Consider the following 19,372-nt stretch of genomic DNA (forward strand, 5'->3'; position numbering starts at 1 on the left):
GTGATCACATGACTCCAGGACCCTACTGTATTTCCCCCAAAATAAGACTCTGTCTTATATTTTTTGCCACCAAAAAGGCACCAGGTCTTATTTTTGGGGGGAGGGGTGTTGTCCACTGACTCACCTCACTTGCGCGCATCACTCCCGGCCTCCTTTTCGGTGTCAGAGGCCTTTGGGACCTTCTTCGGATGGTTGCAGCCAGACCTTGCACAACTCTGCCCATTTCTTCTGCAGCCAGCCAGCTTTACCTGAAGACCTCTGTAGCCGATAACAGAGCTCCGGATCCATCCAGACAGCTTGCCTTCAGAAGTTGTGGGAGCGCCATCACTTGAGACTTTCAAAAAGAGATTGGACTGCCATTTGTCAGAAATGGTGTAGGGCAGTGATGGCTAAACTTTTGGGGCTCCTGTGCCAAAAATTGCGCGTGCGCTGGCGCGTGCATGCTCACATGCCAGCACCCAGAAGGCAATGCGTGCCCCCCTATGCTCCCTGCACATGCGCACGCAATCCCCCCCTGCCACCCCCCGCCGCTCCCTCTTACCTGCACTGCACCTCACAGCTGATTTTCGGCTGGTTTGAGGCCTTTTTTGGCCTCCCAGAGGCTTGAAAAAAGCCTCTGCAGGCTTTGCAGGATGAATAATAGGCCCATTTTGTCACGGGCCTATTATTCGGCCTGCAGAGGCTTTTTTCAAGCCTCTGGGAGGCCGAAAAAGGCCTCAAACCAGCTGAAAATCAGCTGTGAGGCGCACACATGCGCAGTGAGGTAAGTTTGCCTGCGGCTCGTGTGCCAGCACAAATGGCTCTGCGTGCCACTGGTGGCATTTGTGCCATAGGTTCATCATCAGAGGTGTAGGGTCTCCTGCTTGGGCAGGGCGTTGGACTAGACTTACAGGTTCCCTTCCAACTCTGTTAATCTGAAGAAGAAATGGGCCGAGGTGTGTGAGACTTGGCTGCAACTATCCAAAGGTAAGTAGTAGGGCAGCTCCACCACCCCATCCCCACCCCAGCTTAATGCATCTAATTAGGGCTTATTTTGGGGGGATAGGGCTTATATTGGGTGCACATGTAAAAATCAAGTTAGGACTTACTTTCTGAGTAGGTTGTATTTTGGGGAAAACATGGTACAATCATCAAAAATACATGCCATCTGATTTTTTTTATATCACATTGACTGTGAGGATGCTGTGATGCCCTCATAAATGAGAACACCAGTTGTAAATCAGGTTTTTTTTTTTGTGATGTTGCAACTTAGAGTGGTCACTCAATGAACAGTTGTAAGTCGAGTAAGCTTTAGTCTTGTTTTATGACACGCAGGATAAACAGAAATACAGAACAGGAAGTTCTCGGCTTACAACCGTCAGAGTCCTTTCAAAACTAAAACAGCACTGAAAAAAGTGACACGAGACCATTTTTCACACTTACAACCGTTGCAGCAACCCATAGACATGTGACCAAAATTCAGACACTTGGCAATGGACTCATATTTAGGACGGTTTCAGTGACCCTCTCGTCTTTGTAGGAGCCGACTGGGTGGTGGGGAATGGAAGGATCCAGTCAGAGCTGAAGAAGCTTCTTGGATGAGAAGTGAAATGTCTTCAAAGAGAAAGCAGAAAGTCCAGCTGCCTCTTGAAAGAACACCTTTGGGACAACCATGACCTGGATGACGAAGAACCTCCATGGACAAATTTCTCCAGAACTTCTTATATTTCAAATGAGTTACTGCAAAACTTTTCTGCTGGAAAGTGCTGAATTGTTAAACTCAACATGCCACAGGATGGGATGAGATGAGATGAGAATTCCTGTCGGAAGTTTAAATTAACCTTTAAAACTGGGGAGAGGCGGGGAATCCATTCAAGCCGAGGCAGCAGAGACCTTGTGATAATCTGTGTTTCCTGAAGCGAAGAGATTAAAGCTTCTCATGCTTCTCAGCAAGATCATATGATGGACTCCTGATCCCTACCAAGAGGCATTTTCCCAGGAATGTGCTGGCTTTCTAAAGAGATGCTCGAGGACTTTCCTGTTACAATTTGGGCTCCGAAACCTTTTGTGTCAGATTTGATTTAACTGGTGGAGGAACTGTAGTGTGTGTGTGTGTGTGTGTGTGTGTGTGTGTGAGAGAGAGAGAGAGAGAGAGAGAGAGAGAGAGAGAAGTGAGTGTATGTAAGAGAGAGAGAGATACAGACAGACAGATAAAGAGAGAGAGAAATAGTGTCTGTAAGAGATAGATGATATACAGATAGATAGATATAGAAAGAGAAAGAAATAGTGTGTGTAAGAGAGAGAGAGAGAGAGAGAGAGAGAAACAGTGTAGGGTGTAAGAGACATAGTGATAGAGATAGATAGATAGATAGAGACAGAGAGACAGAGAGACAGAGAGATAGTGTGTGTAAGAGATGGATGGATGGATGGAGAGATAGATGGAGAGAGAAAGAGAGAAATGGTGTGTAAGATAGATGATAGATAGATAGATAGATAGATAGATAGATAGATAGATAGATAGATAGATAGATAGAAAGATAGATAGACAGATAGATTTTGTGTGACACTTGCATGTTCTGTTTTACATAGAGGGTTGCAAATTTAGAAATAAGTAGTTCAATTAGCAATATGGTTCATTTGCTTCAATAGCAGAAGAAACTGGGATCAGGCCAAGGAGTACACTGAAATCTTTTTTAATGATTATTATTTCAGAGCAGAACACCCAAATAATAATAGCTTTTCTATTTGCAGTTGCTACTTCTGTAAACATATGACAAACAAACACAGCACAAGATTGGCGATGTTTATAACATCAGGAGGAGACACTGATGGATAATCATCCCATTTTTCTCTCCTTCCTTAGACTACTTTATCTTTAAACTCAACTTGAACTGGATTGGCTCTTTTACTGATATTTGCCTTCCTTCCTTCCTTCCTTCCTCCCTCCCTCCCTCTCTCCCCTCCTTCCTTCTACTTCCTTCTTTCCTCCTTTCCTTTTCTCCTTTCCTTCCTTCCTCCATCCCACCCTCTCTCCCTCTCCTTCCTTCCTTCCTTCCTTCCTTCCTTCCTTCCTTCCTTCCTTCCTTCCTTCCTTCCTTCCTTCCTTCCTTCCTTCCTTCCTCCCCCTGCTTCCTTCTTTCCTTTTATTTATTTCTTTCTTTCCTTCCTTCTTTCCTTTCTTTCTTTCCTTCTTTCCTTCCTCCCTCTCTCCCCTCCCACTCTTCCCTTACTCCCTCTGTCTCTCCTCCTTCTCCTCCTTCCCTGCCACCCTCCCTCCCTTCCTCATTTTCATTTTCTCTTTTTAAAAAGGAAGATGACCACATGATGTTTCAACAGGTCATAAAGGCAAGCTGGTTGCCATGCACCTAAAATGCAGTCATGTAACCACATAGAAGGGGAGAGAACATTTTATGAGAGCCAGAAGTACTTCCCAGACTGTAAAACACCTGTTCTGAGACTGCTATTAGCTCTGAATACTCATGAAACGATCAGTCATAAGTCAAGGACTACTTTACTTGAAAGCTGTAAATGCAGGGATGGATGGATGGATGGATAGTATTTATTCTGACCACTGATAAGAACATATATAAACTAAGTGCAGGAAAAACAAACCAACAAGCCATCTACGTATCCATCAAAAATTGGAAAGATGAATGTATTCATGCGTGAACCTTGGGTTAAAGCTGAAAAGACGATTTTATACCTGTGTAACGAAGGCTCAGGATGAGACTAAAGCAATGTCAGGGAGACACAGAAGAAAAATGAGGTTGCCAAGGCCTATTTGTGTTGTTGTTAGTTTTCAAGAGCACTCCCATTAAAGCTTCCTTGTTTGTTTAGTCCAGCACTGTTGTCAAAGCTGGGACCGCAGTGCTGAGCCACCACAATGGCCTTTCGTATAGCCACACAGCATCCCAACAAACATTAAAAAGAGTTGGAGCTGTGTTGTTGTGCTGCTTCCACCCACAATGCCACTGGTTTAGTCACTCCCTCTGGACGGAGAAGTTGAGCTTGATCCATCATGCTCCAATATGCCTGCACATTTCTCACATTGCAAGCTTACCTTGTTATCATTTCAAGGCTGTTGGGCATTGTGTCATTGAAACTTCACTTATTGTCACTTATACCAATCTAGAAATAAAGAGAAATTTCTTGACAGTGAGAACAATCAATCAGTGAAACAACTTGCCTACAGAAGTTGTGGATGCTCCAACACTGGAAGTTTTTAAGAAGAGATTGGGCAGCAGAGGTGATATTCAGCAGTTTCTGGCCAGTTCTGGAGAACTGGTAGTGGAAATTTTGAGTAGTTTGAAGAACCAGTGGTAACCTTCCCCCAGGAGTGGGTTGGGAATGGAGATTTTGCTCTTTACCAGCAAACGGGCTCCATTTTCTGCCATGACAGCCTCCTGCAGCTTTCTGCCAGTGAAAACGGAGCCCGGGAGGGCTGCGCACGGCCTCCACAAGCTCCATTTTCACTGGCAGAGGACTGCAGGAGACCATTGCAACCAGAAACGGAGCTTGGGGGGGCTGTGCAGAGCTGGTCTTTCGCTGTTTCCAAGGCAGCCCCACAGGCCAGATTTAAGCACCCTGCAGGCCGGATCTGGTCCGCAGGCCTTGAGTTTGACACCCCTGCCCTAGAGTCAGACATGACTGACAGGGAAACCTTTATCTTTACCTTTTGCTCAAGGCTTGACTTGATTTGAAAAGTTGAGTATCTCTTCCCACTCTCCACTATCACTCAATTGCTCCTCCTCATCCATCTGCCCAGCAACCCAGTGGTCCGAGTAGCTCAGTGTGAGAAAGCTCTACAATGCATCCTGTCAAAAGTCATGTGCTAGGCAGAAGATGAGGTTCAAAAAAAAAAAGAATAAGTCTCTGCATAACTGGAGTAGAAAGTGGGTAAATGTTTCTTGGATGAAACCCAGAGCATGTGATAATCAGATTACCAAAGTGTGCTTGTATGGGGTCAAGAGGAAAGCACAGTTGAATGAATTACCAGGAAGAAATATGCAAGAAGAATTTCTCAGCCAGTGAGATGGATAAAATTGTGCTTGTTAACCAAATGACCAGACAGGACACTAGATTTTTGTGTGTCTGCATAATTTTGGGGATCCTTCCCCTTGCGTCCAGCCAGTTCCCTCGGTCGTGTGCTAACTCAGACAGCTTGCTGAGGAAGGAGTGTTGTCCAACGTGGCCCGGAGACGGTTCTCCTTGTGGTGAGCTTTCAGGACGGGGTTCTTGTAGAGAGAATCTCCTTTCGGTTGCTCCTCTCGGTCCTCAGTTCCCTTTCTCTGGAGTGGATGACCGAGAGGACTGGCCAGCGATGTTTTACAACAAGACTTGCAGGTGCTCAGACAACTTTATGGGATACAACTGTGGCGATTGCAAATTCAACTTTGGAGGACCCAACTGCACAGAAAGAAAGCTGCAAATCCGGAAAGACATCTTCAAGCTCAGCGCCAGAGAAAACTACCAGTTCCTTGCCTATCTCAATTTGGCAAAATATTCCACCAGCCGGGATTTTGTCATTGCCACTGGAACGTATGCCCAAATGAACAACGGCACCACTCCCATGTTCCGAGACATCAGTGTCTATGACCTTTTCGTCTGGATGCATTATTATGCATCTCGGGACACGCTTCTCGGAGGCACCAACGTCTGGAGGGATATTGACTTCGCGCACGAAGCCCCGGGTTTCCTTCCTTGGCATCGGCTGTTTTTGCTCCTGTGGGAACGTGAGATCCAGAAGCTTACTGGAAATGAAGAGTTCACCATACCCTACTGGGATTGGAGAGATGCTGAAGGCTGTGACATCTGTACAGATGAGTACATGGGAGGCAGACATCCCAGTCAACCAAACCTATTGAACCCAGGATCCTTCTTCTCTTCATGGCAAGTATGTATAGGCAAGAGTTGGGGAGGAGGGCGAAGCATTTCTCTATCATTACATCTATCTATCTATCTATCTATCTATCTATCTATCTATCTATCTATCTATCTATCTATCTATCTATCTATCATCATCCATCCATATCTATCTATCTATCTATCTATCTATCTATCTATCTATCTATCTATCTATCTATCTCTGTCTATCTATCTATCTCTGTCTATCTATATCTGTCTGTCTATCTATCTATCTATCTATCTATCTATCTATCTATCTATCTGTCATCTATCTACAATTTACTATTATCCTTCTCATCTTATCATATTACCTATTTCTCAGTCTATTCTATGACTATAACTTTTTTGTTTGTATCTTATGTTGCTTGTTTTTATTTAGCATCCTATGACCGTCACTGAATATTGTATCTTATGAATTATGATTATTGTATTTTAGGATTATGATCATGATTTATCAGTTGTTTGTATGTACACCGAGAGCTTGTATATTGAAGTCCTTTGTGTCCAATCACACTTGGTCAATAAATTCTTTTCTTTTCTTTTCTTTTCTTTTCTTTTCTTTTCTTTTCTTTTCTTTTCTTTTCTTTTCTTTTCTTTTCTTCTCTACTCTCTCTACTCTACTCTACTCTACTCTACTCCACTCCACTCCACTCCACTCCACTCCACTCCACTCTGTTCCATTCCATTCCGTTCCATTCCATTTCATTCCATTCCATTCCATTCCATTCGTGTGTGTGTGTGAATGGATATGAACTAAGTAAAATACACACACACACACACACACACACACACACACATCAGTGGATATGCACTAAGCAAATGACAAGTAGTCCTCATCTTACAACTGCAACTGAGCCCATTTTTCACACTTATGACTCTCGTGGCATCGCCACAGTCATGTGATCAACATTCAGATGCTTGGCAACTAACCCACATTTATGATGGTCGCAGTGTCCTGGGGTCCTATGATGACCTTTTGTGACCTTCTGACCAAGCACAGTCAATGGGGAAGCCAGATTCACTCCACAACCTCATTTTACTCATTTTATAACTGCAGTGATTCACTTAACAATATGGCAAGAAAGGTCATAAAATGGGGCAAAGCTCACTTAGCAACCATCTCGCTTAGCAGTAGAAATTTTGGGCTCAACTGTGGTTGCAAGTTGAGGGCCACCTCTACAAAACGTATTGGGATTTCTTGAACTCAAATGTAGCAGAGAACGGTTGCTTTAGCCTACTAGGAGATTATGAAGATCTAGGCCCGTCATGGCAAACCTATGGCACACGTGACACAGGTGGCACGCAGAGCCATTTGTGCCAGCACGCGAGCTGCAGGCAAACTTACCTCACTGCACATGCGCACGCCTCACAGTTGATTTTTGGCTGGTTTGAGGCTTTTTTCGGCCTCCCAGAGGCTTGAAAAAAGCCTCTGCAGTCTCTGCAGGATGAATAATAGACCCGTTTCATCACTTCCTGTAGTACAGGAAGTGGCGAAACGGGCTTATTATTTGACCAGCAAAGCCTGCAGAGGCTTTTTTCAAGCCTCTGGGAGGCCAAAAAAAGGCCTCAAACTGGCCGAAAATCAGCTGTGAGGAGCAGTGCAGGCAGCGGGAGGGTGGCAAGGGGGATTGCGCACACACGCACAGGGGGCATGGGGGGTACACATTACCTTCTGGGTGTTGGCATGTGAGCGTGCATACGCCAGCGCACACACAATTTTTGGCACAGGAGCCCCAGAAGGCTAGCCATCACTGATCAAGGCTTATCTTGCATATTGCTACGATCGTATCGTATGAAATGAAGGGTGATTTATGCCGGTCTTGTGATGTGTATATTCTCACTGGCAATAGCTCCCCGAAGTCTCAAGCTCAGAAATATTGATGGGTCTTGCCATTTGAAATGCTTTTAGCTGACATCCCAAGGGATATTCTGCCTTCCAGCCATCGTGCTTACGATGACTTACAGCTCATTGGAAAGGTGGTGCACTATTTTATTATTTTTTTAAAGGGTGATTGGGATGCAAGTGCCGTACATCCACAGCCAAAAACACTGGAAGATTAACCCTGCAGTGAAGTCAGTTTGACCGGTCAGATTATCTTAAACCTCTAGGTTAGCTGAGGTACCGAAAACAGATGGCCAAAGAGGAACTAGCACAAAAAAAATTAAAAGTGCTAAAGAAAACTTTTTTGAAAATGCAAATAAGCCAGGAAGATGGCTGACATATAAATTGAAAAAAAAAGTGAAAGGAAAAAAAAAAACGGATTCACCAACTAGTAGATAATGAAGGGACCCTACCATTGAAACGACGATAAAAAGAAAATAATTCAAAAATACTATGGAAAACTATAAGATCAAGAGATAACTTCAGAGGATAAAATAAAACAGTATTTACAAAAAAACAGAATTACCGATAATACCATAGGTGCTTTTTTTTTTTTTTTTTCAAGAGACAACTGGGCTTTCTTTGTTTTTCCTTGAAGATGTTTCGCTTCTCCTCCCAAAAGCTTCTTCAGTTCAGAAGACTGGCAGAACGCATCTGCGAATACCGACTGGCGGTCATAAGGCATGATGGAAATTCTTTAATTTCACAACATATAGACAGATTTCACCATCGTTTCAATTGGGAAATGTGACAATCAGTGGTGGTATTCAATTTTTTTTTACTACCGGTTCTGTGGGTATGGCTTGGTGAGTGTGGTGTGGCATGGTGGGCGTGACAAGGGAAAGATACTGTAAAATCTCCATTCCCTCCCCACCCCACTAACCTGATTTCCAGCCCCGTTCTCCGGTGTAGGACAACCAAAGAAGACCCAGCCAATCAGCTGGGATTCGGGAGGCGGAGAATAGATAGGGGCGGGGCCAGTCAGAGGTGGTATTTGACGGTTCTCTGAACTATTCAAAAATTTTGATACCGGTTATTATTATTAAAAGCAAGGAGAGACATTGGTAACTTCATTATTACTACTATTAGGCAAATATATATTGTTTATTTTTATTTTTAAAATAAATATTAAAGGATTATATTTGAAATAATTGAAATGAAATAAAAAGATGTTTAGATTGAGATTAATGAAAGAATTTAGAATTAAACTTTATTATTATTATTATTATTAGGCAAACACATATTGTTTATCTTTATATTTAAAAATAAATACTAAAGGATTATATTTGAAATAATTGAAATGAAACAAAAAGATGTTTCGATTGAGATTAATGAAAGAGGCTAGAATTAATGTGTTTGTTTCTCTCCTTACTGAAAATTTGGAATGGAAAAGGTAATAATAGAATTAAGTATGCATATATCAATGTATAATTGCTGTCATATTTGTATGTAAAGGTGATGACCTGGAAATATGTTGTCCACTAAAAAGAGATTTTTGTTTTTAATGTGAAAAACTGAATAAAGTTTGTTAAAAAAAAAAAAATTAATACCGGTTCTCCAGAACTGGTTAGAACCTGCTGAATACCACCACTGATGACAATCCTACACCAGGCCAAGTCCCAAAATGCCAGGGAATTTCTAGAAGCCTGGCACTCTGACAAATCAGCCATCAATAGACACATAGACATTAACAACATCTATAAGACTATGCAAAAGAGACAATCAGCCATCCCCCAAAAGAACAAAGAGATTCCAGCACTTCTCCATCAGTAACCAGAACTCAGATCAGCATAGATTAACTCCAAGGTTAACTTCAGGGCAACAATCAAGTAACCAATGCCCCAATCAAAAACCTGCCAAAGACAGAAACTATGGGATAGAAATGATAAATTAACAATGTCAACAGCTTATAAAGAAAATTTGTATAAGATGTTTTACAGATGGCATTTTCCCCCCGGCAAGACTGACAAAGATGTTTAAAGACAAATCAGCAAAATGTTGGAAATGTCATCAGATACCTGGATCATATTACCATATGTGGTGGACATGCACAGAAGCTAAAAGATATTGGACAAAATTACCTACATGGTTGGAAAAGATGATAAAACAACATATAGATTTAAAGCCTGGGATATTTCTATTGGGGATTTTGCCCGAGAACTATAGTAAAGAAAAAAACATATTTAATTATACATATATTAACAGCAGCTAGAATTGTATTTGCTCGAAATTGGAAAAATGAAAATGTTCCAGTGGAGGAGGAGGTGTTTAAGAAAATATTGGAATGTGCAAAAATGAGTAGGTTAACATTGGCAATTAGAGAACAAGAAGAAAAGAAGTACTATATGATTTGGGATTTATTTTATAAATGGTTGGATATACAAAGTACGAAATTAAATGATATTGTTATAATGATATATAATGTTGTGGGTTTTTTTGGACAAATTTTTATTGATTTTTAAAGACATACAAAACATAGATACACATAAACACAAAACATAGAAGCATAAAAAATCTCTTTTCTGAAAGTTGCTTAGTCCCGGGTTAAAACTCTTGATACAGACACAAATTCAAATTCATATTCATTTTACATACCATTCCATATCTTGTTAGCATTTTCAATTTTCTATATAACTTCTCCTCTCTTTTAAATTTTCTCAATTTTGTTTTATTTATCTCCTCTCAATTCGAATCATAATATTTATTATTCTTTGTCTGTTCTATTTCCAGCTATCCATTTATCTTTCTTCTTTGGAAAAAAAAACTTCTCCAGTACACTAAATGGAGTATGATGCCTTTATCTCTTTCCTCTATATTTATAATACTTAATATAAAACACATAACTTACATTGGGATTCTATCTGGTACGTTCTAAAATTATACAGTATTATCAAAACCAATACAAATCTATTCATTAATATTGATATTCATTTATGTCTTAAACATTTAACACATTATTTTTCAGTTAAATCACATACTTTTATGGGAGCACCTATTTTCCATAGTTATCCCCCCCCCAACGTCACATATTATAAATCATTATTTCATTACAATGTTCCCCTTTCTCCTACTTCAAATCTCTCATTTCACAAAAAGTTTCACTAGAATAACATAGTCTAATCATTAATATTATCAATCATTTATATCTTAAACATTTTACCCATTTCAATTAAATATCATGCCTTTGTGGGAACACTTATGCTTTCCAAAATTATTTCCCCCTCCACATCACATAACTTAAATCATTGTTCCATTACAGTACTCCCCTTCTCTTAACAAAATTTTCACTAGATTATACTAAATATTTTATCGCATTTTAAATTACATATTATTTCTAATTTTCTATGGTTATTTCTAAATACAAATATAGAAATGCAATCTTATGTACCTTTCTAGAATCCCTTTTTCAATAAATTATCCATTATCTCTAAAAAACTTTTTCTTCTTTACAACTTGCTCCCCACCATTAAGGCTTCTCATCCCTTCCTTTCTCCCTTGCTTCTTCTTCTCCTTGTCCTCTTTACCCCCTTGTCTCTCCACCTCCCTTTTATTCTGCTTTCCCCCTTTCTGTTGTTTCCTAATATAATGTCCCCTTTTCACCTTATTCTTCTCTTCTTGGGTTGCTTTTCCAGATCTTAAAGTCTTCTTTTCCTTTTTCTCTTTCTTTTTCCCTTTTCCGACCAAAGTTATTTGTTCATCAAAGATGTCTTCTTCTTTGTCCCCATCATCCTGTTGCTCATTCAGCTTTACATAAGTACAAACCGCCATTTCTAAAAATTGAAAAAGAGTGCCAAGGACATCTTTCCCTTCTTGCTTTTCTTTTTCATATTTTTGGTATACAAGTTTCAGTCCATCCACAAGTGATGCCATTGTGCAGAGAAAAAGTTTTCCCAAACAACCACCCGAGTGCTTTTAATCAGAAATAATTCTCAGAAGTTCCAAAATCACCAAACAATCCAAACAGGTTGTTTCTTTTAAATACTCTCTCCTTCTTCACTTTCTCTTTCTGGGGTTAAAGTTTAGTCACAAAATTCCCTTTAAAATATCTCTTTTAGAAGTCTTATTAGTGTTTAGTAACTCTTTAAAAATCTAGGGAATCTTCTCCTTATTTTCAAATGCTCCAATTTTTTTCCCCCTCTCCCTTCCCACTCACAGCCAAGAAGATTTTTTCCATCTGCTGTCACGTTAGGAAGGGGAGTGAAACGAAAGGAAAAAAACTTTCCCTTTTAGAATGTTTGCAGCTCGTAACTCTTACTAGGAACAATGTATCCTTAGCAGCCTTCGAAATTCGGGGCACTTTCTCTTGCCTTGTCCCAGTTGAAAGCAACTTTCATTATTCTTCCAGCTTTCTCCCTCCTGCACCTGCTTGTCCGGCTGTAGATTTCTTCGTGGCGGCCATTACTGACCGCCGCTCGTCCGTCTTGGGAAAAGGGGGTTTTGCCAGCTGGGGAGGGGGTCTGTGATGCCCCCAAACCCCTGTCTGGATCCCCCCTGTCTTCAGCTGCCTCTACGGGGCAGCTATATCCCCCAGATCCAAACGGATCGGGGGAACCTTGACGGCGAACGCAGCAGGGATCGCGCAGTATCGCGAATCCCTGCCACTGCCGAAACCTGCAAACCGGAAGTCTATAATGATATATAATGTTGAATAGGTTGTAATATGAATGTAAACTTAGTAAGAAATGTATACAAATATTAATATGTGCACAAGATATATGTACCCAGTGAATACACTGTATAACTAAAAGATGGATTTTTTTTTTAAATTAAAAAAAATGGGGAAAGATAAAGAAACTGCCAAAGAATCAGCAGTAAAACAGCTCAACCAAAGAATTTCTAACATCATCCCCACCTACCCAGACAGGCAAGTCACCAGAATATAAACTGAGAGCAAATGGCACACCTTACTAGCACTGATGATGTTACCTAGTTGGGTAATGAAATGTCTGCAAGAAAACAACCAAGCACCAAGCATCTCAAAGCAAAACTTGTCTAATGACTTCTCATAAGCACCTGCTTAAATCATTAGTGATCATATTGATAAAGGAAAATATATGTGGCTCAGGGTTAAAATGAAGGGCTCTTTGATGTTCTCTGAGCTTGGCTGTTTCCTTGCAGACATTTCATTACCCAACTAGGTAACATTATCAGTGCTGGTAAGGAATGAGAATTGATCTCAGTTTATATTCTAGTGACTTGCCTTGTCAGTGTACCTGTCAAACACCACCCCACATCAGCAATCAGAAGCAGAAATTAACACCAAGATGAACATTAGATCAACAATTGAGAAATAAACAATATCCCAATCCAGCAACAGCTAAACAACCTAACAGTAAACAGCGCAAGAAAAGAACCTGTAAGTCCACTCCCACCAACACTGACAGGGCAAGCCACTAGGAGATAAACTGAGAGCAAAGCCTGAGGTAAACAACAAAAGGGGGTGAAAAAAAAACTTAGAACATGGTTTAGGCTACCAGACAAGGGCGATAAGGGGGGGAGCAAGGAAGCAGAAGCGGAAGCTTCGCGGGACGTGGCTGCCACGGTCGACGGGTGCCTGTGACGACGTGTTTGCTCGTGCGTTCGCGTCGACGTTGTTTCTCGAGCGGGGGAGAACTTTAGGGAGAGGGACTAACGACAACTGGAGTTTAGGAGACTGTGAATGCTTAATGGACTGAAGCAATGCTAAACTCTAACTGGATTAAAACTTTAACTCAAACGTGTTTGTTCAGGTGTGTAACCTGGGGCCTCCTGTTTGCTGCCTGGCTTGCACTGCTGCAACCTTCTAGGGTACTCCAAAACCTAACATTGGTAGGGCCCAGCAGCAAGTCTAACACGGAAAGCAGAGAGAGTTGGTGTGAGTTGCACATTACTGTAAAAACAAACTGTTTTAATTAGTTTAAAATAGTCAAAATATCTGAAGAGTAATGGCACAAGTAAATTTGTCACAACTGTCCATGATATCCAGGCTGGATGGAACAAACTATGTTTCATGGTCAATGAAATGTAGTTTACTTCACGCAGAGAAGGTTTGTGGGACATTATAGCAAACCCACCAGATGTGAGTAGCTGGGATCCTGCTGATGATGATGATAATGAAAAGTTACAAGACTTTAAACTGAAGAATGAGCAGGCTTTATGCATCATAGGACTGACTCTCTGTGATCAGCAGCTTGTCCATATTCGTGGAGAAGAAAATGCTGCAAACGAGCTGAGAGAAGATAAGAAAAAAGAGAAATTATCTTCAAAGCTTGAAAGAAACCAGCAAAGCAAAGTAAAGCACCTGGAAGAAGAGAATTTATCTTCAACGGCATACACAATTAAAAAGTGTTTTAATTGTGGAGGCAGAGGACATTTGGCAAGATTCTGCAAAAGAGAAAAAGCCAGAATGTAAAAAAGCCAAAGAAAGTATTTGAACTAGCCACGTTAAGCAACTCTGATGTGAAGAATAATTTATGGGTGGTTGACAGTGGCGCATCCCACTGCATCACAAGAGATAAGACTAAATTTATAAAAATGTCTACAAGCTCTCAACATATATCTCTTGCAAACGGCTGGAACCTGAAAGCGAAAGGTCAAGGTTTTGCACGTTGTCCGTACATAAACCAGGATATAAAAATGTTGTATGTACCGCAACTAAAGTTTAATTTGCTTTCAGTTAGGGTATTAGATAAATTAGGTTATGTAATTACTTTTAAGGATAATAATTGCATAATTGAAAAAGATAACAAAAGGGTAACTGCAGCTTTAAATGGAACATTATATGTCTTAGATAATAGTAAGAAAGGGGAGGCTCAAACTGTATTTAATAATATAAAGCCTCATGAAGAATGTATCCATTTATTGCATAGGCGTTTGGGGCATGTAAATTTTAAAATGCTAAAACGTACAGTTGAGTTATCTGAAGGAATAAGGTTAAAACCTTGTGATAAATATTTGCGTTGTAATGTTTGCTGTGAAGATAAGAGCAAGGTATTGCCTGCAAATAGGCTAAATGGTTTCAAAACAAAAGAACCTTTAGAAGTAGTATTTGCAGACATAATAGGTCCAAAGAAACCCAGTATGGGGTGCTAGATATATACTGAGCATTATGGACCATTATTCTAGATATGGGTTTTGCTATTTAATGAAAAGCAAAACTGAAACATATCAACATTTTTCAATTGGCTTAGGTTTGCTGAAAGAAAGTCTAAAAGACAACTGATAACCCTGGTGACAGATAATGGTACGGAATTTATTAATAACAAATTCCAGAACAGACTTAAGGTAGCTGGAATAGAGCATAAGAAGTCTGCTCCATACAGGCCAGAACATAACGCTTTTATTGAAAGAAGAGGCCAAACACTACAGGCAATGGTTAGAACAATGTTAAATGATTCTGGGTTACCTGATTCTTTGTGGGGGAGGCTATAATGTGTGCTAATAACATATTGAACAACGTTGTTAATACAACAACAGGTGAAATTCCATTCACCAGGTGGCATGGCAGGAAACCTGATCTAAGTTACCTGCACACATTTGGTGCACCAGCATGGGTGCATATTCCTGCACAACTCAGAAAAAGGGCAACATAGAGCTAAAAGATTTTTCTTCGTTGGTTATCAGGCAAACCATAGGGCATATAGATTTTGGGAGAAAGGCACATCTAAAGTGTTATGTAGTGCTAGTGCCCAATTTCTAGAACATGAAGGATGGGAGAAATTAGAACAGGATGCCAATAAAGATGTAATTATTGAATCCTATAGAAATCCCATTAGTTATCCCTGTAACTTTAAAAATAAATTAAAGAGACAAATACAGGATGAAATAGTGCCCATAAAGGAAGAAACAGATTCAATAGCTGAACAGGATGAGGAAGATGAACAGGTAGTAGTTCAACAAAGTCCTCCTGTAAGCCCTGTAATTCCCAGAAGAACTACACGTATATCTAGACCGCCTGATAGGTACCAGGCTAACACAGTGTGCCAGATTAATCAAGTTCCTAATTCTGTTGAAGAAATTAAAAAGTATCCTACTAAGGAAAAAGAAAGTTGGTTTGCAGCAATGAATAAGGAACTGAATTCATTAAGAGATATGAAGGTGTATGAAAATGCAAAATTACCTGTAGGAAAGAAATCCATTGGCTGCAAATGGATATTTAAGGTAAAAACAGATAAAGATGGTAATTTAATCCATAAGGCAAGGTTAGTAGCCCAAGGTTTTAGGCAGAATGCCAATGACTACGATGAGGTGTTTGCACCTAGTCTTAAGGCAGCAACCTTGAGAGCAGCTTTAGTGTGGGCAGCTAGTAAAAACTATATAGTTAACCATCTAGATGTGGAAACTGCTTACTTGCACGCCCCATTAAAACATATTATTTATATGAAAAAACCTGTTGGTATTAAAAGTGAAAATAAGGATAATAATGATTGTTGGTTGTTAAAGAAAAGCCTCTATGGTCTAAAACAATCAGGCTATGAATGGAACCAGTATATTGTAAAGGAACTAGACAATATAGGATTTAAAGCTGGTTTAGCCGATCCATGTCTGTTTAAGAGGGAGACAAATGGGAAAGTATCATTATTATTACTATTCACAGATGACATTGCATTGATAACTGAAACTAATGATGAAGCAAAATAAAATAATAGCATCATTAGGAAAGAGAATAAAGATCAAGCAATTAGGGAGATAAAGAAATATCTCGGTTTGAATATAAAGAAAACACGGAAAGGTTTTAAGATATCTCAGGAAGATAAGATAAGCAAATTGCTAAAAGATTACAAGATGGAGCTTTGTAAGCCAGCTAAGACTCCAATGAGTCAGGAGTTTAGCAACACTGATGAACAAAGCCCTGAGTTTGATAAGGTGATTTATCAATCTTTAATTGGTAGTTTGAGTTATATAAGTAATTGGTCTAGACCAGATATATCGTACTGCGTGAATCAGTTGGCTAGATTCAATTCTGCACCATGTGAAAGACACTGGATTGCAGCTAAGAGGATATTAAGATATCTTAAAAAGACAATGAATTATTCATTGTATTTAGAACCAAAGGGTGATTTAATTTTGAGTGCTTATGCAGATGCTAGCTTTGCATCAGAAAGAGACACTAGAAAGTCGACTTCAGGAACAGCCATAATGCTGGGTAATACATTAATAGGCTGGAAGTCAATAAGACAACAGCATATAAGTTTGTCTACTATGGAGGCAGAATTCTCCTGTTTATCTTTGTTATGTACAGAATTAATAATGTATAAACAAATGTTAATTGATATAGGTATAACTGTAGATTATCCTATAATTATTCATGAAGATAATCAGGCAGCAATTCAAATGGCCACAAATATTGGAGTAAAAACAAGGAGCAAGCATACAGATCTAAGATACCTAAACGTGAGACAATCTGTAAGAAGTAAGATGATTCAGCTAGAGTACTGTATGTCGGAGGACAATTTAGCTGATAATTTTACTAAAGCCCAAGGTGCCAGTAAGCACCAGGAGAGTTGTGAAAAATATGGGATTAGATTGTAAGGTATTATATATTTATTTCACCCAAAAGGGGAGTATGTTAGGTATAACATTGATACCAAATATGGTTTGGGTGAATAAATATATAAAACTTAGATATCATGGTTTAAGTGCTTATCACTTTAAGCACAATGCAGCAGGCAATTAGCCGATTAAAGGTGCGGTTAGAAGTTACAATATAAGGAAGCATTAGAAGCAGGAAAGCTTACTGTCTGAGTGTAACTGTGTGCTGCTGCGACTAACTGTGATTACTGACTGTGAGTGCCTGTGACTGAACTGTTATTGTTTGCTACTGTTTGCTGATTTACTGCGTACTGTTTACTGAATATCCAGCGTTTGTTTCTCTGGAGAGTGAAACCGGAGGAGGAGAAGATATCTTTATCGGCTGATAAAGATATTGCAAGACTCTTAACTTGGACTATACTAGTGAGTCTTACTGGATGGAAATACTGTGAATGACTTAATGGACTGAATGACAATGCTTAAACTCTAACTGGATTAAAAACTATTTAAACTACAAACAGTGTTTGTATTCAGTGTGTGTATACTCTGGGGCCCTTCCACTCTCGTTTTGGCTGCCTGGCTTGACTACTGCTGCAATACTCTTCTAGGGGTTAATCTCCAAAACCTAACAAAGCCCACTCCTTACTAGCACTGATGGTGTTACCTAGTTGGGTAATGAAACGTCTGCAAGAAAACAAGCAAGCTCAGAGAACACCAAGGACTTTTCATTTCAATCCTGAGCTACAAATATTCTCCTTTTTGGTGTCTCTATTATCTCCTTCCAGAACTGATCATACTATGCACCAAAATAGTGTTTGCACACCTTGGAACAACTCAAAATCTAGGCGGACGTCTTGGAATCACATTCAGCGCAAGCTGGATGAAAAAACAAACAAACCACACTTTAAAGCACTTTTTGTTTAAAAAAAGAAAAATGCTGGAGGCTCATTGTGGTGTCAAAACAACCCCAACTCCGCTGCACTTTGTGCTGGAATTCTGTCAAGCATTAGCCCAAACCCCAAGAAAGAAGAATAAAAAAGGAGAATGGAGGCTTTTCTTTTTTTCAGGGCGTCCCATTGCATAAAAAGTATTTAAAAAAAAAAAAAGCTTGTTCTTTTTGCCAGGGCAAAAGTGTGAAGTGTGGGGGATTCACAGGGATAACCCTAAGTCACCTGTCAAAATAAAATTCTGACAGAGACACGAGAGAAAGTCAGGGAACCCTCAAGAGAGAGAAAGAGAGAGAGAGGAGGGGAAGGGAAATCTGTGAAGTTTCTATTTCCAACTAAGATATCTTTTCTTCTAAAGAAACGAGGCCATACTTTATTTTCAGGAGGTTGTTGCCATGGAAACTGCAATAACTCTGAACGCTTGGTGAAATACTGACTTCTCCTTCCTCTAACCCACCCAAACCTTTAAAGTCTTCCTCAGCCAACTGTGGTTAGTCCTTCGCTAAACAAATTTGCAAGCCGTATTTTCCACATGGTTCGCAGCCTTAAGAGGCTCTTGACATCAAAGCTATTTTTAAAAAAGCCATTTACTCACTCTCTCTCTCACACACACCCCACACACTTCATTTTCCCTCAAGGTAAATGTTGATTGTAATCCACTCCAACGACAGGTGAGTTTTCCAGTTAGGACAGAGCGAGCGGGGAAGGATCTCAGAGTTTGAAGGGTGTGTATATATAAAAATGCAGAAATCTTGAAACTCCTTTTTTTTTTCCCCCTCCCCAGACTGTGAAATTTCAATCTCTGAATTTTGCAGGCAAAATGAGGAATTGCACTAAGAAGATTTTCCACTAATTTGTTTCTGGACATGGGGTGGGTGGGTGGGGGACAAAGAAAGAGCAATAAAATTTGGGCAAAGAGAACGCCTATTCACATTTTGTGTGTGTGTGTATGTATGGTATTCAGCTTTGTCCTGGTATTTTCCCACGTCATTATAGTTGTGCTTTTAAAGTTGTAGCAACATTTCAGCAGAATCTCATCTGCCATCATCAGGCTTCTGTATTGTGTTCATCTGTGAGTCAGACTTTCATGTATGTATGTATGTATATAATACACACATATATATACACACACGCATATATATACATACAT

The 19,372-nt window shown here is 39.9% G+C and overlaps 1 protein-coding gene across 2 annotated transcripts in view; it reads left to right on the forward strand.

Moving 5' to 3' along the window:
- The first annotated feature begins 4,893 nt into the window (after positions 1-4,893).
- The window catches only part of TYR (tyrosinase), a 77,777-nt gene continuing 63,298 nt past the window's right edge, over positions 4,894-19,372 (forward strand). The window contains exon 1 of one of the 2 annotated variants that reach the window (XM_087966104.1): positions 4,894-5,872. In XM_087966104.1, the coding sequence (XP_087822230.1) occupies positions 4,964-5,872 (909 nt within the window). In that variant the 5' untranslated portion in view covers positions 4,894-4,963. The remainder of the gene's footprint in view (positions 5,873-19,372) is intronic. The other variant, XM_026679951.2, reaches the window with a different exon arrangement.

The sequence above is a fragment of the Notechis scutatus genome, chromosome 5, assembly GCF_049901735.1.
Source record: "Notechis scutatus isolate UNSWTSFEM ecotype Mainland chromosome 5, rNotScu1.2, whole genome shotgun sequence".
In the NCBI taxonomy this organism is placed as follows: domain Eukaryota; kingdom Metazoa; phylum Chordata; class Lepidosauria; order Squamata; family Elapidae; genus Notechis; species Notechis scutatus.